The sequence below is a fragment of the Colletes gigas genome, unplaced genomic scaffold (assembly GCF_013123115.1).
Source record: "Colletes gigas isolate AHSC1104 unplaced genomic scaffold, ASM1312311v1 Colletes_gigas_Sc00001, whole genome shotgun sequence".
Lineage (NCBI taxonomy): Eukaryota > Metazoa > Arthropoda > Insecta > Hymenoptera > Colletidae > Colletes > Colletes gigas.
This window is the reverse complement of record NW_025106630.1, coordinates 7,608,406-7,629,214: the sequence shown is the minus strand read 5'-3', so window position 1 is coordinate 7,629,214 and position 20,809 is coordinate 7,608,406. Positions and strand designations below refer to the sequence as shown.

Genomic DNA, 20,809 nt, shown 5'->3' with positions numbered 1-20,809 from the left:
TTTAGATTAACAATAAAACAAATTAAATAGATTAATCAGTATTAATTCTAAAATTAATATAAATTAATTAGACGATTTTAATTGCAACGTGTGAAAGTAGTTTCACGCGATATTTAGAAATTTGATGTATTGTTACATTGTTTATATTGTAATTTTATTAATTTGTAAATGTTAGTATCTGTGACAAACATTAAGCACTGCCAACAAGAGTTCCCACAGTTAAATACAGTTGAACTTTGAGATCCAGTTTTTTCGGTGCTTTATGTTCTAATGTTGTGATTGTGTTCACATATCCATACTGCATAACAAATCCAATTATGACAGGTTCATTTTCAGTCTCCTTTAAATTTTCATACGGTGTTACATCTAATTTTATAATTGCCTTGTTTGCTTTTCGCCAGATCACGAGCCTTTGAAAGTAATTACATTTTAAAACATGTAATGAGATATAATCGTAAATACAACGTTAAAAGATTAAAATGACAAAATGCATACTTAGTATCATCTTGAAAGTTATGAGTATCTCCCGTATAATCATACTCAGCGGCATCGTCTCTAGGAGGAAGTATAAGAGGACGTTGTGGCAAAAGTACACTTGCGTTTGCACTAATTTTTATAGGCTTGGTTTCTTCTACTATAGGCACTTGTCGTACAATCCACGGTAATAAATTTGGTGACACGGGAGCCTATAATTTAATATCATTAAAAATAATTTTTCTTAATACTATATTTTATAACAAAGTATAAAGCATTTACCTGAGGTATGTTCTCCTGTTTAACATCTTCTTTCTCGCTTGTAACATCTTCTGAGGTCATTGGCGTGTCCAATGGTAACAATACTACTTGAGTTTGATGTTGAGTTGGATTACAAAATTTTAAATATAATTCACTTTTTTTGCCTGGATGAAGTGGTTCGCAAACAACAACTCTTACCTCCGGCACATGATAACTGAAACATAAATATGTTGTAATAGTAACGTATTTATATAAAGAATAAAAAAACAAAATGCGCAAATTATATCAGGAACTTACAATGCAGCTAACTGAATCTTAAACTTTATAGACTGTACGCAAAGATCTAGTTTACTAAGAATATGATCACAAGCACGACAGCGCTGTGATCTCCTGATTAAGTACTGCCGATTCTGCGGACGTAGTTCATTCACTTTCTCTGCTTGCGCATCCAGATGTTGCAGTCTTTGTTCTAATGTGGTAACTACATTTGAAAATCATTTTAAAAATTTCATGTAAGATAATGTTCTATTGATATTTTGTTAATTTTATTTTAAATAACTGCTTACTCTTAGTTATGTCTACAGGATCTGTAAAAATTTCGGCTGGTAATTCCTCTACCTCTTCGCTAGCAACGGATGGCGGAGGATGATCGTTTGATTGTGTCCGCGTCGGAGTTTCCGCAGCCTGACCAATACGTTTACGAACCATAGCAGATGTTATAGTAAACATGGCCTAAATATTAAAAAAAAAACAAATTACACACACAGTTTAAAAAAAAATATTTTTTAAATCAACGTTAGTTAAACGCTTTACCATTGGCATGAAAGGACGTGTCGGACGATTCTTCTTCTCGGATTGTTGCTTTTCTATCGAAGCTAATATTTTATGATAATCAATTAAAGCATTAATACGACTGGTATGTGGATTTTCTTGTTCAGGCCAACCTCCAGTAGCTGAATAAGATGTTATCAGTTTAATACATCATTTTATGTGTTTTAACACTCGGACAGCGTTCGGACCCCACTCTAGACTAGAACTAGACTCAAAACTAGAAGTTAGAAACTGTAATGGACAATAGAAATCAGTAAACATAATCAATTACGTACAATTTTATGTGAGAAACGGATCCCATACCGCCGTCCGAGTGTTAAAAATAATTTGTTATCATTACTAGTTTAATATGGTATTTTGGTAAAACATACCTACAGACTGATCTGGAATACCAGCATCTCTAGAGGTCCATCTGCATAATGAACAAAATAAATAATAAACTTTCTTTGGTGTTGTTTTAACATCTTTAACATCTTCTCTTTCTGCAGATGTAACTCTTACAGGCACATGGCCGGCTCTTGTGGATAAAGTATGAAAACAGCAAGGACATTCGAAACAGTTTGAACACCTGTTAACGTATTACTTTGATCAATACGTAATACAATCATATATATGCTACTTAATAATATACAATTTAACATGTTTGCTCCATGTCTACAGACTCTGGTCAGAGCCACTTTTACATTTGTACCGTTCATTATTTATAAATTTTTTAATGTCATTAATTTATACGAGTAAGATAATTAATACATTTTATTCATATCTTATATAATGTTTAAAGTAATAAATGCTAACCGACTCCGATCAGAGTAGTCGGACATGTCAATCAATATTAAATTTTACACTTTACTTCTTGACAACTTAAACTCACTTGTTTTTTTTAAGACGGGCCTCTGACAATGGATAATTCTCCATACAGTTAGGGCAATAATGAGAATCAACCTATTACAATAATAAAAAGATTATACGCATAATAAAAAGGAAACTACACAAACTACTAAACTGATTACTGTACAGAAAATACGTACCTCTTGACAGAGACAGTAACCACACCGAATTTTCGAACAATACCTACAGTAATAAATCTTATAAATTGGTTTCAAGGATCCACAGTTACAAACGTAACGTACATAATCGGGTTGATTCAGATACGCCATGATCGAAGAGTTCGTTTCGATGTTATTTAAAAAAATACATCAGCTCTATACGTCACTTTGGCAAATGTGTTTTCCACACTTTCTTCAGGCCATCTTTATTCACGTTGCTCACCTGTCAATATACGCGCGCACACATTGTGGGATTGCGGTTGACATCACGCACACATATATTTCCACCGTTTGAAAAAAACATTACACATTGCAGTATCGTACACCAAACGTAATCTTTTTCTATTTTTAATCGACTGTTATTTATACTTTACAAAAGAGTTTTAAAGTATCTTTAAAAAAGAGGTGGGTTGAAACATAATTTTTAACTACGCAAAACCTAAATCCGAAACTTTGCGAAGTCTCGAAACTCGAAACTCGAAACTCTAGATCTAAAGATAAAGGCTTATTTTCCCCCTATGTGTTTCTAAAAACTATTCATTTTATCGGGAATATGGTTAAAATTATAACAAATTCTTTTTTACAGAAAAAGAATCCATTTATCGAATGCAATTAAAGTAGCTGATTTCTTACAAGGTTGGCACTTCAGTTTTATGATACCAAATCTTGTAAGACGAAATGTCTAATGGACACTGTCTATTTTGTTATCTGTACATTGTCTGTGATATTTAAAATGGCATTGCCTGGAAAGAGAGTATTCGTTACTGTTGGCACAACCAAATTTGACGAATTAATTGAAACAGTACTTAATTCAGAAATTTTAGAGGTAAAACAAATGAAACTGCTAATTTCTTTTTTTTTTTTTAATTATTATAGCAGAGACTATATATTTTTGCATTATTATTTTAGGCATTATCATCAAAAGGATATAATGAGCTAATCCTTCAAATTGGTAAAACTTCATATGTACCAAATTGCATACCATGTTGTGGTTTCATTACCATAGAATATTTCACTATAAGTCCAAATATACTTGAACATGTAAAAGCTACAGATCTTGTTATAAGTCATGCAGGGGCGGGAAGTATTCTTGATTCTTTGGAAAATAAAAAGAATTTGATTGTGGTTGTAAACCAGAATCTAATGGACAATCATCAATTGGAATTAGCTGAACAACTTTACATAGATAAACATTTATATTACTGTACCTGCGAAACCTTGTCACATACTATCCAAACAATGGATTTTAGTTCATTGAAACCTTTTGTTAATTACAGAAATACACACATTGCTGATCAAATAAACCAAATAATGGGGTTTTGAACATAAAAAGAACTTTATAGAATTAAAATATTTCATTATGGCCATAAGCTGTTTTATTTTTCATTATGAGTATATATTATAATAGTTTCCATTATTTATTACAACAGATATAGATTTGGTAAAATTTACAATAGTAATTAGAGTTGCTTAAATAACTGTTTCTTAAAATTATATCATATTGACATAGAAAATTTATAATTTCAAGTTAAGGAAAACAGACAGGATAACGGCAGTTAACGTTTTCTTAAATACTTTCTAAATTATCTTTGAATGACTTCTACTGTGAAAAAAAAGCTATTTTGTAAACATATTTCATGGACACTGTACAGAGTTGAAATAAATTTTCTTCATTGAGAAAAGGTTCGTTTCTTTCGCTTCGTAAGCTTCGTCTTTGGGAGTACAGTAGTAGTCAGGCAATCTTGCATGACAATGAACATAGTCATTGAATTATTATCAATTCGAAGAATTTTTATATTCTAAAGCATTATACTGTTTCGTTTGTTAGATGATCGCAGAATTATTTATACTTTCAATTTATTTTATGAAGATACGTGCACATGGGGCAAACTACATATATTTATAGTAGCATGTGTTTTTTAATTACAGATCAAACCAAGACGCGTCATTTCTTTTAAGAGTACATTTCCCATTTGTGCTGGGCTCTTTGTCACTATTACACCAGCCTGCAAAAAAATATTTTGCACGTGACAAAAATAATACAAACTGTGGCGCGAATTTAAATTTAACATAATCTCTACACGAGCAACCACATATAAACCCTAATGATACCTTTTCAAGTGCATTGATTTTATCTTGAGCGCCTCCTTTTCCACCTGAAATAATTGCACCAGCATGGCCCATTCTTCGTCCCGGTGGAGCAGTAAGACCAGCAATAAATGACACCACTGGTTTAGCTTTACCACCCTAAAATTACACCATACATTACCGAAACATATTAATACGTTAATATTGCAATAATTTATAGTTACAAGGACATGAATTGTTCCTGGATATTAGGATTACTGGGGGGGAAAAGAATGATCATTTATAAGGATAGGATGGGACTTGGATACCAGTAAATCAGAACAGCAACCAACAGTATTTTTTTCAATGAGATATTCTGCTGCTGATTCTTCTGCGCTTCCACCAATTTCACCAATCATTATAATACCATCACAATCTGGGTCCCTGAGAAACACGTCTAAGCAATCGATAAAGTCCGTTCCATTAAATGGATCGCCTCCAATTCCAACACAAAGAGTTTGCCCAAGACCAGCCTTAAAGTAAAATTTTCTCGTATTATTCGTAACGTATATCATTAGAAAACTGTATAAACGTAATGTTTACTTTATAGAGAAATTTGCAAAACAATATTATTTGCTTACAAGGGTTGTTTGATTCACAGCCTCATATGTTAAAGTTCCAGACCTTGATACAATACCAACTTTTCCTTTCTGATGTATATGTCCTGGCATAATACCTATTTTACACTGAAATAGTAATACAGTATAAGCAGTTAGCACATTGCAATTTACATAATACATGTATCAAATGATATACGGATAACATTCATAGTTTTGTGTTACTTGTTCTGTGCAGTAGAAGATATGAAAATTAAAAACCATTGAGAAATTTCTAATATCTGTACCTGTTCTGGAGCTATTATTCCAGGACAATTTGGCCCAATAAGACGAGATTTGTTTTGCTCCAAAAGTCGCCTTTTGACTTTGACCATATCATGTTGGGGAATACCTTCAGTAATACATACAATTAATGGCATTTCAGCATCTATTGCCTCCATGATAGCTGCCGCCGCAGCTGGTGGAGGTACATAAATTACAGTTGCACTAGCACCAGTGGCATCTTTTGCCTATAAAAGAGAAAAGATCTATTCATACAGTTAGCACTATTGCAAGTTTGATTTTTCATATGTATAATATATAAAAATTTATATAAAAAACAGAAAATAAAATTTGCAAACAAACACTGTTTACCAACCTCTTTAACACTTTTAAAGACAGGTTTTCCAAGGTGTTCGCTACCTGCCTTTTTAGGGTTGACACCACCTACTAATTTAGTACCATAGTCGATAGCTTGTTGACTATGAAATGTTCCTTGTTTGCCAGTAAAACCTTGACATATGACTTTGGTATTGGAATCAATCTTTAAGTTTTTTCTAGTTTCTGTATAATTGAACCTTACTTGGGAGCGTAATAAATTTCCACAATTTCTAACTGAAACATAAAAAGAGTAATTTATTTATACTAATGTACATAAGATATGAAACAAGATTTCAAAGTGAAATACACGATAACAGCAATTTTTATTTGAATATATTACTAGTATCAAGTTTCAATGAGTGTCAAAAAAAAAAAAAAAAGAAAGAAGTATATATTTCATAGCATTGATATATTTCAAATCAGTATTGTCTTCAGCCAGATTTATTAATAGTAACAATATCAAATTTCTTCACTTTTGGGTCAAGGTTCATTGACTAAACATCATCCAATGATGTCTAATTGATTGGTATGACATTTGCTATGACAGAACAGAGAATTAATCATGTTATTGAACTAAATACGTACAAACACTGTTTCTAATATTCAAAGGAAATAATACTAACATAGATAGCATTAATATATAAATATATACGAGCAGGAAAACATATATAAAATCAAAAAAGCATTATGAGATAAGTTTTTATTGCAAAGACAAAAAGGATAGAAATTTAATATAAAAATTACATAATGTTCCATTGATAATTAAAGTAGAACGAATCTATGTTGGGAATGAAATTATTTGAGAGCACATTTTTTAGTAGAAATTGAATTACGATTAATTATATACGTCCTTACATAATGAAGTTTTAACGCAAACGCGGGATGTCAGGGGTATTTTTAGTTTCTAACACAAGAGCACATTTGACGAAAGATAACGGGAAAAAAGGGGCGTGAAAGATCTTAAGTATTTTTCAAATATTTATTCAAAATTTTCAAGAATTGCAAGATATCTTTTTAATGTTGAAACATACACGATGACATCCTAGTCTTACCTGTGAATTTTGAAAATGTTCTGACAGCCACAGCCATTTTTTAATTGATATTTCTGCTAAAAAAGTTAAAGAACAAAACTGTATTATTGGACAACCACCATTAAGAGGACTAACTTCTGTGGACTGACGAGAAGGTCGAGTCCGAAAGAAAGTACACGGGCAAAGTGCACTTATCGCATGTATGTATGGAAGTTCGTACTACGTACCTGTTTCCACGATTTCGTTACTTGTCATTAAATGACAGGAACGTTGACTATCAAACTGATTGGTCAAGTACTTCGTAAAGCTTCTCCTTCGGTCCGATTTCCAATACAGAAATTTTACCATAGAGATTGTAGTTTCATATATAGTTATGAGCGCAAGGAAAATTATTATCTTAATAAATTGTTCGGGTATTAGAAAATTTAGCTCATCTTTAACGCTACACTGAAATCTCAAGACGAATTTTTCAGAAACATTATACGTGTTCACAATTTCAAGAAATATTAGAAGTGCAATTTTCCTAGAATCGTGACCGTTTCATTGGCAGAAAAATAGAGAAGTTAGCTTTGCCTCTATATGTACATATACTTTGAAATATGTGAGATTCATTCATGAAATTCTTACGTACATTTTAAATAAAAATATGCAATGCGGAAATTAAGATAATGTGGCAGGAAAAGGAGAAAAGTAAATTATGAGGTACAAGGTGTTCTATGTATGAATATTAAATTCGTGTTACGACAGTGGGAAGAAACATAATGGTTACATAGTTTTATGCCACGGAAAGGTAGCATGCTGCATAATCAACGGAGATCACCTAAAATTGAGCGTAGTTAACGAAAGTTACGGTTGATGGTATCGTAGTTGCCAAATGTAGATTACCGAAAGAAAGTCTACGTAAATTCTTTTTCGATTTTATTGTTATTACTGACATAAGAATTTAATTATATCGAAATTTTTATACGGATTAAAAATTTGTTGAAATTCCAAGTGATCCAATTACGAGACTAATATTGACGCATATAGATAGTGTGACATGAATCATAGAGAGATATTGGAAATAAATATCTTGATAAAAATGACGTGGTGAAGAGAGCCTTATCGTTTTACAAAATCATCGACGAAATTGCAAGGTATACATACTTTCGTAACATTTAATGGTTTCGATTGATATTGTTTCAAATGTTTGTAAATGGAAAAATAATATCTGCATGAAATGCCGATTTTGTTCGATATATCTTCGCGACAAAAAAATTATTTTCCGAAATTTAGAAACTCTATTCGATCATACTACTTCCAACATAATTCGCTTGACATTACTGTGTGTTATGCGATGTAAAATTATTCCTCGTCACATCGTTGGCTAATATTCATAAATTGTTTAAATATACCTATGTCACTTATGAAAGTGGAAAGAAGTATTAACAAATCGATAGGAAATAAAAATGATACGCGTATAATTTTTATTCGAGTATTATATTCCTGGAGTTCTTTAGTATTTTAATTTATTTTATCGTTCTATAACGAATAATTTAATCAAATCTATAATTCTTTATACCGAGTTCAATTGTGCAAAGACAAGAGATGTGTTTCAATGTATTTATTTCATAAATGTATGCTGAGTATAAGACAGAGATATTTTTTAATTTGTATAGTATTATCTCTTTGATAATATTTTCTGCATTCATATTAATTACTTTATAAGCAATCAGTGATTAATTAAATACATAAAATAGGATGGAAGAAAGTACAAGCTCTGAAAAAGTTTGGTATAAAACAAAAGCAGAAGAACAAAGTAGTTTATATCATGGAGAATCTGCCGCACAGTCCGTTGTAGAAGCTAATTCAACTTCTTTAGCAGATATATTTGATACAGCATTTACATCTACAGTCGATCCATCTCCACAGTCAAGATTTACTTCAGGTATAAATAAAATTTATATACAAAGACATCTGATTTAGTGAAATTATTAAACTGAAATGTCATATATTTATACAACAATAATATCTTTGCAGCAGCTAACGAGATGGAATATGAACATTTATTTGCGGAAAGCGATATAGAAGAATCTGAACTAGCACCTATTAATCCTTACATTAATCCACCGCACCATTCTAGTTCGGATAGTAATTTTGTTTTTGGAAGTTATTTAACTGGACCTGAAACAGTAGGAGATTCTCATGAATATTGGCAACCTGAACGCTTAAATTGTAATATGTGCCAAAACAGACACGAACGAAGCGTAAAACAGGAATCTCATAACCGACAGATAGGAAATGCATGCGAAGAGAGAGCTTGTGAAAATTATCGTAAAAGAATTTTACATGAACGGGATCCACCAGTAAGGCATAAAAGTAAAAAGCACGAGGAACATAAATCGTTAAGCAGTCAACAGTCTGATAGCTTAAGTATAGCTGGACCATCAAGATTATCAGATAATGTTTTTAATAGGTATGAGGTATCAATACCTCAAAGTTTGGTTTTGCTTACTAATAATCGAATCTCATTGTTCTATCTTTATTTTCAGCACAACTAGATCAACAGTCAATGATGGAAATGTTTTAAACAGAGTTATGCAGAATATTGAAAATGATAGTGCCAATGAATCTAATAATTTATACCATCCAATTTTGCCAAATACAATTAATTCACAGCAACATTCTACTCGTACAAGTATAATTATTTTTTCTATCGTTAATATTAAATAAACCAAAGGCAAAGTATGTATACATATATGGCAATGTCTATCGTATTAGTTTTTGTGTTACATGTAAAGAGGGATGGGTAAAATGTATATCGATAAGTTTTCAAATAACAAATACAATGTGTTAGGCTGTTCATTATTATTATTATTAGTTAAATGTATAAGTAATAAGGTACTTTCATGGATTATATTTGATTTCATTGAGTAGGACATGATGATACACCGTCAGCACCAGATCTACAATTAGATTGGTCCTCCAGCAGTGATGATGCCACTAGTAGTGATGATGAAGATGGGTCTGTTGAAGTTCTTGGAACAGTAAATCACAATAATAAAGTAAGAAAGTTAAATTATATTGAAATGGAATCTACATACATTTTACATTAATTGTTTATAGTATAGTATATTTATTTAGCAGAATACTGTACAAAATAATGAAGAAAGTAATCGTCCAGTAACTGTGGTTGATTTAACTGTGGAATCAGATGAAGAACATACACCATCTATTCCAACAACTTCGGTAGTAAATCCATGGACAACAGATAATGTACATAGGTAAAAGTTATTTAACATTTTATTGTACATGGACGTCATTCATATTTTCTATAATTTGTTGATTTTAATAATTATTTTAGCGGGAACAACACTTACTGCATGCATGGATCACCAGACTACATGTATCATAACCGATGTATGCACCACAATTATAGAATTCCAATTCCAGTTATACCTGTAGGATATGGTCAACTGCCAGGTAAAACGTTTATTTGAACCGTTCAATGATCGTTCAAATTTTTAGTAATATTATATTTGATAAATATGATAATATTTATAATACATAAAAGAATTTTTTTATAGATGCTCCTACGGGAATGTCAAGAACACGAATGCCCCCGATGCATGAAAGATTATGGGTTATCCAACAACGCACGCAAGAATCGCATAGGAGACGGCTCTATGCACGATCTTCGTCACATTACACGTTAGTATTACACAAATAAATTCAACGGTTCACATTATACAGTAACTTTCGTATTTAATAGCACTACGTCGTGTGGTCCACATATGCATCAAGCAACTCATCATACTTGTAATAATGGAAACTCTAATACTTCGAATAATCGTTGCAATGGTTCGGAAAATATGACATATGCAGAAAATTATCCTCCACCCCCAATTTTGCCACCTCCGCAACAACCTACTGTTTATAGTCATCCAGAAGCTAGAGGTCCATCAAGTTACAGTACAAATTGTCCTGTGCAACCTGTAATGGTAATTCGATACCCTACAAAGTTGTACTACTTAATCTTAGCTTTGAACATAGAAGTTTCAAATTATGTTTTATTCAAAATTAAATATTTTAATAACGTTGAATTTTTTTAGGAACTATTAGAAATGGAACCAATGCCACCAGTAATGTTGCCTTCGATGCCGGTTCATCAATATGTGCATCATCACATGTACCATCATTATGGTCCGCGTCAAAGACCGCCACCAGTCCCGCATATCAGTTTTCATCCACATATGGTATGTTTTATGTTACGATACATTTATTGAACACGTTAATATGTATATTACACGCGTATTTTGTAACATGTAGTTAGAGTCTGGTGCTCGTGATATGTCATTGCGTCTGGAAGGTTATATGAGCCTCGTCGATTTGCGGCGTATGGCTCATATTAGTTGCGGAGCAACGCAGGAGTCAATTGAAAATCATACATTCCCTCATAAGTACAAACGGGTAATGAATTACAAATATATTAATGTACATGTCTGTTATCATATTATCACCATATTATTGTATATCTTTGCAGGTTAAAAAAGTCGAGAATGGCGAAGACGCTATTGAGAAATGCACAATTTGTTTGTCTGAATTTGAAGACTGTGAAAGTGTCAGGTATATATTATTTTGTATACAAAAACCTATTTTGTTATAGATTATGTTTAGTGACTATGTTTCCTCTTAATTTATTTTACAGGAGACTTCCATGTATGCATTTATTTCACATAGACTGTGTCGATCAGTGGTTGTGCACTAATAAACGCTGTCCTATATGTCGAGTGGATATTGAAACTTTTCTACACAAGGAGCTTGCCACCACTGCATAGTTTAAGATCCATTTTAATCATCTCTTTTCTTGTTTAAGTATGATCAGGTAATATTCGCATTTTATAAAATACTTTAAAATGTCCTATTCATGGGTAAATCTTCTTCTGACACTACTATGAATGTTGGTATATAAATTTTACTGTGACTAATCAAAATATCAATAATTGAGCAGAACTAAGTTCCTGAAGTTGTAGGAGAGATTGTTTTGATTTAACATTATTATCCTTGTATTAATTTCATGGGTATTAATAATATTGTACATAAGAAACGTTAGGTTTGTTCATTATGCGTTATCGTATTAATGAAATTTTATTTTTTTTTTTCGACGATTTATTGCATATATAGTATTTCAAATGACAAGAAGTTTATTATATCAAGCATTTGAAGAGGTTAATGTCTTCACCATTTTTTGTACCCTACTGTTTTATTACGTGTGATAAAAGAAAAAAATGTTAATTATTGAAATCTTGAGGCAATTGCCAGTGTAGGAAACCTTTTTTAATTAAAAGAGAAAAAGGAAAAAAAACGTAAACTTATAAGAATCATGCAAAAGTACTTTATTCCCATGTTACAGTAATTCTACTGGGTGCTACATATATCCATATAAAGTCTATGTATACTAACCGTATTTTAATAATTTATGAAAATGTTGAAAACTACGATTGATACATAAACAATTCTTTGAGGCTATGTACATTTTCATAAGTTTTTATATTAAACAAGCTTTAAAAAGAAGTGTATTTAAATAATTCAAGGAATATATAAAAAAAAGTATTAAAATAATAAAGTCCGCTTTTTGTTAAATTTTTAAAATTCCGATATCGAATAAAAGAACTCCAAATTTTACAAATAGTTTAAAAGCTTTATAAAAAATTTAGTTAAGTCAGGAATGAAAAAGCATAATGAATAAATATAAAAATAATGTAGAAAAATTCTAAAAAGTAAGTATAGTTAAAGGAATACATACTGTTACTAATATCATGTGACGCTACTGTATATTATTATTGTATATATTAACATAGTAACATACATTATTGTGCAGTAGTATTACATAGAATAATTTTAGTAGATATTGACCATATATATTATAATTTTGTAACTTTAAGAATTTAAAACACTAATTGATCCGATTTACTTAACATGATATAATAATCTTCACAAAGAGTATTTGTGATTAAAGAAAAAGGAGCAGACTATTTTCACTCGTTCTTATACAAACAAACAATATAGATGCCTTTTCAAAGCGAAGATATCTGATAAAATGTCCTTGATTTTTATACTGAAAGAAAACATTAGCGTGATTAAGAATTCTCGTCTTATTATTAGCAGTAAGTATCGTATTTATGTGATGATTTTTCTGAGTGTAATATTAGAGAAAAAAAACCAGTATAATGTAAACACCAAACTAAGTTAACAATTGAAGGCTATCGAATTAACCATGCACAGCCTACATAGCAAAGCAAAGCTAAAGGCTTAAAAATTAAATAAATTAAAATTAAATACTCAATTATCTTTACCGAGTGGTAAGACGCATAAATTTTATGAAAATTAGACTACACTTTTCTTTAAAGAGTATATCAAAACATATTTATTTGAAAGTTGATTCTGGATACAATAAATGCTATTTGAATTAAACGCGAACATATATTTTGAGTCATAAGCATTCAGTGGAATCAAAGCTTTGCTATAATATATAAAGAAATTGTCGTAGAAGTCATTTACTGCACTGTGCAGGCCTTACATAATATTGGAATTGTAAATAGTTACATTAGATCGTAATGTAATCAAAATGACACTGAATCGTAGAAAGCAGCGATCAAGTTTATTATCACTGAACTTCCAAATATCCAAATACAAAGAGTGAATTGATAAGCTTCATGTTGTTACTATATCGAATCATAATCGTGAAACATGGTTCTGCATCATGTTTATAATATTTATAATCATTTCTATATGGAGAGCCAGCTTAAGGACGATGTATAATATTCTCAAAGTCAAATTAAACATTCTAAGAATGTTGCTGAAATTTAATTATCAGACATTAAATTGCTTCAAGTACATACAGTTAATATATTCAACAAACATTATAATAGTGACTTTTAAACTTGTATAAATTCTTTAACAAAAATAAAAGGTATCTTTTACCGTTTGATTGATTACAATCGATATACGTGGAATTTAATCTTTAATAGTTGTACGAGTATATCCAAAGTTGTAAAAAAAATGACTAGAATATTTACCACGGTGTTGTTTATTTGAACATCTTTGAACATAAAAGATACACTTTAATCAATTAAGATTTTATTTTAAACGTTTGATGTAAAAATTGTGTTTATACTTTTGTAATGATTTATTTAAATTAATGGTTCCTTTATGTTTTGAATATTACCAAAAGAATTTGAATGTTTATGTATCAAAATAGGCGAATAACTGAACAAACTAAATTTGTTGATTGTTCAGTATTTCTAATTAACACTACTATCATTAAGAAATTCTTGCTGCACTGCCATTGTTGACAATGACTCAAAGTAATTAGTAGAAAGTTCTTGCAAACACTTTTCCATCTTGCTTATCATTTAAATGGGCTTAAGTTAGCCAAGTTTATATCTCAGTATTTGAGATACTTTTAAATTATATGTTATACAAATGCAAATGCATGCAATTTAATTTGCATGTGATTTCTCAAAAAGAGTTATACTCCTAGAAATTAATGTTATAATTGTAGTATACACGTCTATGCTAAGCAGAAAATTTGAGTAAAAGGAATGCATGTATTTGTACTATGTTGACAAGCTGACTATGGAAAACTTTTTTCTCACATTTCCACTTAATTCGAACAAGTGGATACGTACCTTTATATAGTTATTAAATATGTACATTGAGAAACAATAATTTTATATACCTTCGTAAATTATAGGAATATAAATTGTATATGTTACTATAGGAATGTAATACAATGTTAAATGTATCAATTTATTGTTAAAATGTCAGAATATAAGTTATTCAAAATAAATGACATATGAGAAAGTAAAGTATAATTTTTACACATATTATATAAAAAGAACAGCGAGCAATTGATTCTTATAAGAAAACGATACACATTTAATAAATAATAGTTTAATCATTGGATTGATGATTTTGGGACCTTACATCCAATGTATTTTTTCTAGAGCCCCGTTACCATTTTCGTGTCATTCGCAACGTTACCAACAGATTCAGAAATGAATTTGAATCCCTTCCATAGTTTCTCAACTGACCGCCATCGAAAGTCCATAAGGTAAAAGGTGTATGGACTTATGGACTTTCGTGGCCGAATCTGACTACCATACCGACCTGAAAATTCGGAGGTGATTTTTGCGACCTCTTCAAATGGATGGCGGTCAGTTGAGAAACTCACTGAATTAGTGTGATAGGCAGCAGATTAGGTGCGTGTAAATGCATACGAGTTGAAAAGTACGAATTATTCGCGTTTCCTTGACTAGTTAAAGTTGTAAATAATTTGCTAAAATCAGTCTATCCGCGGTTTCTATCCGAGGTATCCCTCGGGTTCGTAAACAAGCTTCGCGAGACATCGGAGCTTCCCCCACCCCGCCGCCTAATTCGCGAGCGTTGCCGAGCACAGCGGACGGCCATCATTCCTACTTTGAAAATAAACATAGCAAGACGTGTCGAGACGTATCGGCGTTCCGCGACCGAGGTGCGTATTTCCAACCTGTTTATCCTTCCCGTATTACTACTCGCGTATTACTACTTACGATCTCTTGCAATACAGTCTCGATTTAACCATTACTTAATTATAATAATCGTTTGTGTACTTTAATGCATCGTTATTTCGTTTCTTTTACAGTCTCTTATTGGAATTCGAAATTAAGAAATAATAAGACTTATTGAAACCTCTCAAGACGTGTCGGCGTTTCGCGATCAACGAAGTACGTATTTCTAACCTTTTGCTATTTCCTCGTTATAATCAATCATTGTTTAATTATGATTTAATTTGTATTTTATTTCTGTTGCAGTCTCTGATTGAAATTCGATGCCATGGGATGTTTTATTGGCGCGTAAAGTACACCATAACAGATGGCAGACGAGTCGACATATTTTGGAGGGAATATTGGTAACGTTCAAACAATTACAACAAAAATTAACACCCATATTAATATTTATATATTTTTATTTCATTATGAAATCATTCGTTGCAAGCATGATCATAATTTTATAATCGGCCATTGTTAAGATAAATTATGAAAATCTTTGACAAACCTTTTATCCACTTCGATATAATATCGAAGTATACAGAAATGGCGTCGGTAGATATCGACGATAAATTGAAATAATTCATATTTAACTGTATTCTGATCGCGATTGAATATTTCCGAGTGTTATTTATTTAATTGATCGTTTATATTTCTTTATGAATTGTTGTAATTGCAATTTGCATATATATTTCGATGCAAGTTTAAGAAAACGTAGAAACCACGTAGTTGGAATATGCTATTAAAGCATAAATAATTAACAAACATTAATTTTTGCAAATTTCGGAATATTTATAAAAATTACGGGATATTCTAACGTTCGAGAAAGTAAACATAATCATGCTTACAACTCTAACTATGAAATTTAGTGATATAATATTTATAAATTGAATAATTACTTGTACGTAATTATTTTCGTAGATAATATTTTATCGTTGAAATTCTCACTGATTGAGAAAATTTCGCCTTCGTGGCATTGATCTTGTACGGGACAAACTATGTATACAACAGTACTAAGTAAAGCAGTATTTCTGTTGACGAACTCTTGTAAGAAGAAAAAAGAAAATCGATAGGCAAAGCACAGATGTGCTTGTTGTGTTTCTTGTCTCCTGTCCCTTTCTTTTCAGCTCTTTTCTTTCCAGGAAATTTGTTGGCCGCGCGCAATGCGGCCGGTAGATTCAATGATTGTACGTAGCAACAAGTTTGTTTCTCGGGGCAAAGTGACCCCGAGTACGTTATCGTTCGCGATGTTAGGCAAACGCGAGAATAGAAGCAGTGTTTCTTACGCGGTATTAAATTATTTCCAGAGCATCGTGGCTCTCCTTGTTTTCTCAATCGCGATAATAGAGTCATTTGTTCGCCGATTTCAATCCTCGGTCGCGGTAATCTAATTTAATATTTTCCAATCAAATTACTTATTTTTTCAATTTGAAATTTAAACTCCTCGTTACCGGAATTAGAGTCAGTGCATCACGGAAGAGGACTATTAGCCGATGCTCCAAGAGCAAACAATGTAAGTATAAATTTATACTTTGAAATTTTTAATTAAAAATCTCTACAGTTTCGACAATAGATTCTAATTGTTTTCTTACAGTTTTCTTACAGTTTCTGAACATGATCCTGGGAACCAGTAGCAGTACCCGGGGGGTATCGGGCGGTGGACCACGAGCGAACAACGTAAGTATAAATTTATACTTTGAAATTTGTTAATTAAAAACCTCTATAATTTTAACAATAGATTATAATTGCTTTCTTATTCTTTATAGCAGGACCATGCAGGGGGCTTTGATGACTTCCATCGGGCAGCAGCAGCATCATTATGCAGTCATCCCAGAGGCACAAGTTCATCACTCGTAAGTCGCATGCTATTTGTGTTCCTCTGGTCCCCAACCATGTTGTAGGATGAAAGATCCGAATCAACACGGGTGACCAGTTGTATACTTAGTATTTTTGACGAGTTAAGTGACCGCGGGTATGAAAAATACCCTGGAGTTATATTTTTTTAGTGCAGGCTAGGGTCTTCTTGCACTCGCGTTTTTTAATGTTATCAATTTTACACAATATGATTATTACACAATTTTGATCAAATATATGAAATATGTTTATTATCTTTATATGAATTAAATAATTGAGTAGTATATATACATTAATATATTTATTAAATATTCGTTTTATTAATTAATACATCATACGATGTATTTTATGTGCAAGAAGGCGTTTCGCGACTGGTCGATTTTCAACTCAAAGGAACATGCATGTTAATTTTATTTTTTTTTAAATTTACTTTGACGACAGAATCGACCAAGGTTAATTTAATATTTTTAATAATAATTTAACAGATTTATTTCAATTTGCAAAGTAAATTATTTTATCATGAGATCTTTATTAAAGTCTTACATTTTGAACAATTAAATTTCAGTCACAAATTTTTCTTGAATAATAATATCTTTCAATATTAACGTACTCTGTTGTTGATATATTACATATAACAAGTCGAGTCATTTTAATTGAGAATAGATACCGTTTAGTTAATTATTAATAACCAGTTGTTCTAGTCAGGATTTTCAGGATACTTTTCCGTGTTCGTTGCCTAAGTTCGTGCACATGCCCAAGTGTTATTTGCACGAGCGAAGGCAACGGGGCACGATGACTTAGTTTGTAACATTTATAATAATAATTTATCCGTGCGACTGACAATGCTAGTGTATCGTGCACGATGTACTGTCCACATATGTGTGTTTGTGGTTAGGATGTGGAAGTGCATCGTTTCAAAAGTTTATTACAATTCAGATACAGAATTTTTTGATATTAGATTCATACCAGTCACAATAATAATATTAAACTTATAGTTATTATTTACTTGGCAATTGTTCGTATTGCATACGCGTCAATAATATTGTAAAATGCATAATGAATTAGCTTTTCAATCTTATATGATCATATAGAGTATATTTTAATAAAGACTATATCAGATATATTAAAATGTTTTACATAAATAATAAAAGTACGCAATGGGCACTAGCTTTGTCAGTCCACTGCAAAAACTGGTACGTACACAATTAGAGTATGAATGTGGTTGTGTCCGGGTGTCGGAGGAACCCCGGGGAGTCCTCTCTAGTTTAGGTCGCGCCCGGACATTCAGAATGAGAACCGTGGAGTGTTTGTTTGAGAGACTGAGTTTTGCAATTTTTTAAATATAGGGTTAGGTAGGTAGGTAACTTATTCTCTGGTGTGTGTGTTTAAACCTAAGTAGGTAGGGTCAGGGCAGGACTGTCCACATTAGTAATTCGGGTAGGCGCGTTTTCGCGTGGCAGTTCTGTTTCTGTAGTTACGATTTCGAGAGTAGAAATTTTGCTGATTCAAACGGTGCACTTGTGCTGTTTGTTTCGGCTTTATTTTCGACTCCTCGAATCGCGCGACTCTTAAAGTCGCTCTCTCGCGCTCGCGGTCGGGATTAGGTCCCTTTTGAAACGTTCGTCCCGCTCGAGATTCGCCACGTATGCTCTTGCAACAATTCGTATATTGTTGGAAGACTACGTATTGCACGAAATCTCGAGCCCAGTCTTAAGTAAGTTTCAGGCATCGGCAGGACCGCCGAAGAAAGAAAAGGCTCTCAATGAGCTGAAGAGGCCCTGACAAACTGTTTCAAGAGTGGGCTACAACAAATGGCTTTTCATCTTCATCCTCGGATGAGGATGGAAAGTCATTCCTATTACTACTTTGTCACTTAACTCGTCTGTAGTTGTAGTTAGTTTATTTTTCTGGCTGGCTCGCGTATGCATGTACCTGATGGTACATGATTGCACCATACATGCCAGCCATCCCTCCCCATAACTCGCGGTTATGATATACATAGAGTTGCGAATATGCAATAATCGCGTTTGTTTGTAGAGTTGCGAATCACTGTTTTTCGCGTTTCCTTTTCAGGGTAGTGTTGCGCCTTGACACGATACGCGATTGGTTTTTTGCAAACTTAGGTACCGAATGTTTGCTTAAAAATAGCGTTGCGAATTATTGATAAACGCGATTGCTCGTAGAGTTGCGAAATACTATTTTTCGCGTTTGCTTTTCAGGGTAGTGTTGCGAACAATCACGATTCGCGTTGCTTTTTTACTCTTTTATATATATAATGGATGTCAACCGCGTTTGCAATTTTCATACTATAAATTAGCGTTGCGATCTTGATTAATCGTGCGATTTTTTATTTAGCGTTGCGATATTTTCAATGCCCAAATTCTACCCCAATTGTAGTACTAGCAGTAGTTAGTTTATTTTGTGGCCAGTACATGTCTATGTACATGTACCAATAGCCCCTGATTAAAGTTAGAGTTGCGAATAATATACAATGTTCGCGTTTGCTCGTAGAGTTGCGAACAGATATTTATCGCGTTGATATATCAGTGTTGCGAATAAATACGATTCGCGATTGTCTTTATGCAAACCTAGGAACCGGGCGTTTGCTTTAAAAATAGCGATGCGAATTTTTAGTAAACGCGATTGCGAATTAGAGTTGCGAATTACTATTTTTCGCGTTTGCTTTTCAGGGTAGCGTTGCGAATAATTACCATTTACGGTTGCTTTTATTCTTATAAATCGCGTTTGGAATTTTTCTATTATAAATTAGCGTTGCGATTGTTGATTTATCGCGTTGTTGCCCCGTAGTGTTGCGATATTTAAAACGTCTAACTTCATCCCCATATGTGCCACTCTATTGTAGTTTGAAGTAGCTTGATGTAGTTAGATTATTTCGTGCATGTATGTTTCTAGCTACAACCGAAGACGCCAGCACCTGATCCAGCGTTTTTGGGCAACGCGATTTGCATTAGCGTTGCGAAACATAAATGTATTTCCATTAAAGATAGAGTCGCGAATATACAATAATCGCGTTTTACTTGTAGAGTTGCGAATTCCTATTTTTCGCGTTTCCTTTTCAGGGTAGCGTTGCGAACTCCATACGCGATTGCTTTTATCGTTATTTAAGAATAGCATTGCGAATTAACTGATCGGTTTGCTCATAGCGTTGCGAATTAATATTTTTCGCGTTTACTTTTCAGGGTAGTGTTGCGAATAATCACCATTCGCGGTTGCTTTTATTGTTATAAATCGCGTTTGGAATTTTTATATTATAAATTAGCGTTGCGTTCTTGACTTGTCGCGTTTTTTATTAATTAGAGTTGCGATTCAATGCCCAAAAGCTGGCCAAAACGCTGCCCACTGCACCAGGATCATCGAGAAGCAAGCTGAGATTCTGCAAAGCCTCGAATGGCTCAACG

The 20,809-nt window shown here is 32.4% G+C and overlaps 4 protein-coding genes across 6 annotated transcripts; 2 read left to right on the top strand and 2 right to left on the bottom strand.

Annotated features, from left to right (window-relative positions):
- Window positions 1–33: 33 nt before the first annotated feature.
- Window positions 34–2,730, bottom strand: LOC122404652 (dynactin subunit 4). Its single transcript, XM_043408819.1, has 9 exons — window positions 2,595–2,730; window positions 2,438–2,508; window positions 1,938–2,134; window positions 1,549–1,688; window positions 1,302–1,467; window positions 1,033–1,216; window positions 757–949; window positions 496–686; window positions 34–410 (listed from the first exon to the last, which is right to left on the bottom strand). Exons 1-9 carry the CDS (start codon window positions 2,721–2,723, stop codon window positions 191–193), a joined length of 1,491 nt encoding a protein of 496 aa, XP_043264754.1. The 5' UTR covers window positions 2,724–2,730; the 3' UTR covers window positions 34–190.
- A 151-nt stretch (window positions 2,731–2,881) lies between these two features.
- On the top strand, window positions 2,882–3,980 carry LOC122404666 (UDP-N-acetylglucosamine transferase subunit ALG13 homolog). Its single transcript, XM_043408844.1, has 3 exons — window positions 2,882–3,017; window positions 3,199–3,438; window positions 3,522–3,980. Exons 2-3 carry the CDS (start codon window positions 3,298–3,300, stop codon window positions 3,933–3,935), a joined length of 555 nt encoding a protein of 184 aa, XP_043264779.1. The 5' UTR covers window positions 2,882–3,017; window positions 3,199–3,297; the 3' UTR covers window positions 3,936–3,980.
- A 251-nt stretch (window positions 3,981–4,231) lies between these two features.
- LOC122404659 (succinate--CoA ligase [ADP/GDP-forming] subunit alpha, mitochondrial) lies at window positions 4,232–7,172 on the bottom strand. The gene is made up of 7 exons (XM_043408832.1): window positions 6,988–7,172; window positions 5,934–6,169; window positions 5,584–5,805; window positions 5,321–5,425; window positions 5,033–5,212; window positions 4,725–4,859; window positions 4,232–4,618 (listed from the first exon to the last, which is right to left on the bottom strand). The coding sequence occupies exons 1-7, from the start codon at window positions 7,022–7,024 to the stop codon at window positions 4,532–4,534; spliced, it is 1,002 nt and encodes a 333-aa protein (XP_043264767.1). The 5' UTR covers window positions 7,025–7,172; the 3' UTR covers window positions 4,232–4,531.
- A 592-nt stretch (window positions 7,173–7,764) lies between these two features.
- LOC122400401 (probable serine/threonine-protein kinase DDB_G0282963) lies at window positions 7,765–12,533 on the top strand. 3 transcript variants are annotated; one of them, XM_043402040.1, is made up of 13 exons: window positions 7,765–8,102; window positions 8,706–8,893; window positions 8,989–9,421; window positions 9,498–9,643; window positions 9,883–10,010; window positions 10,090–10,229; window positions 10,310–10,428; window positions 10,533–10,656; window positions 10,718–10,946; window positions 11,058–11,201; window positions 11,275–11,415; window positions 11,489–11,571; window positions 11,654–12,533. In XM_043402040.1, exons 2-13 carry the CDS (start codon window positions 8,707–8,709, stop codon window positions 11,781–11,783), a joined length of 2,004 nt encoding a protein of 667 aa, XP_043257975.1. In that variant the 5' UTR covers window positions 7,765–8,102; window position 8,706; the 3' UTR covers window positions 11,784–12,533. The 3 variants fall into 3 exon arrangements, with proteins under 3 accessions (XP_043257975.1, XP_043257911.1, XP_043257829.1); XM_043401976.1 differs by having other exon boundaries at window positions 8,986–9,421; window positions 10,093–10,229; XM_043401894.1 differs by having other exon boundaries at window positions 7,766–8,102; window positions 8,986–9,421.
- The last annotated feature ends 8,276 nt before the right edge of the window (window positions 12,534–20,809 follow it).

Coding starts and splice junctions, on each gene's coding strand:
- LOC122404666 (XM_043408844.1), top strand. CDS start 3,298: ATGGACACTGTCTATTTTGTTATCTGTACATTGTCTGTGATATTTAAA. Junction 3,439..3,521: donor TTAATTCAGAAATTTTAGAG/GTAAAACAAATG, acceptor TTATTATTTTAG/GCATTATCATCAAAAGGATA.
- LOC122404659 (XM_043408832.1), bottom strand. CDS start 7,024: ATGGCTGTGGCTGTCAGAACATTTTCAAAATTCACAG. Junction 6,170..6,987: donor AACATTTTCAAAATTCACAG/GTAAGACTAGGA, acceptor TTTATGTTTCAG/TTAGAAATTGTGGAAATTTA. Junction 5,426..5,583: donor GAATAATAGCTCCAGAACAG/GTACAGATATTA, acceptor TTACTATTTCAG/TGTAAAATAGGTATTATGCC.
- LOC122400401 (XM_043401894.1), top strand. CDS start 8,707: ATGGAAGAAAGTACAAGCTCTGAAAAAGTTTGGTATAAAACAAAAGCA. Junction 9,644..9,882: donor GCAACATTCTACTCGTACAA/GTATAATTATTT, acceptor TTCATTGAGTAG/GACATGATGATACACCGTCA. Junction 10,657..10,717: donor CGATCTTCGTCACATTACAC/GTTAGTATTACA, acceptor CGTATTTAATAG/CACTACGTCGTGTGGTCCAC.
- LOC122404652 (XM_043408819.1), bottom strand. CDS start 2,723: ATGGCGTATCTGAATCAACCCGATTATGTACGTTACGTTTGTAACTGT. Junction 1,468..1,548: donor CACGTCCTTTCATGCCAATG/GTAAAGCGTTTA, acceptor TTTAATATTTAG/GCCATGTTTACTATAACATC. Junction 411..495: donor AACTTTCAAGATGATACTAA/GTATGCATTTTG, acceptor TTACTTTCAAAG/GCTCGTGATCTGGCGAAAAG.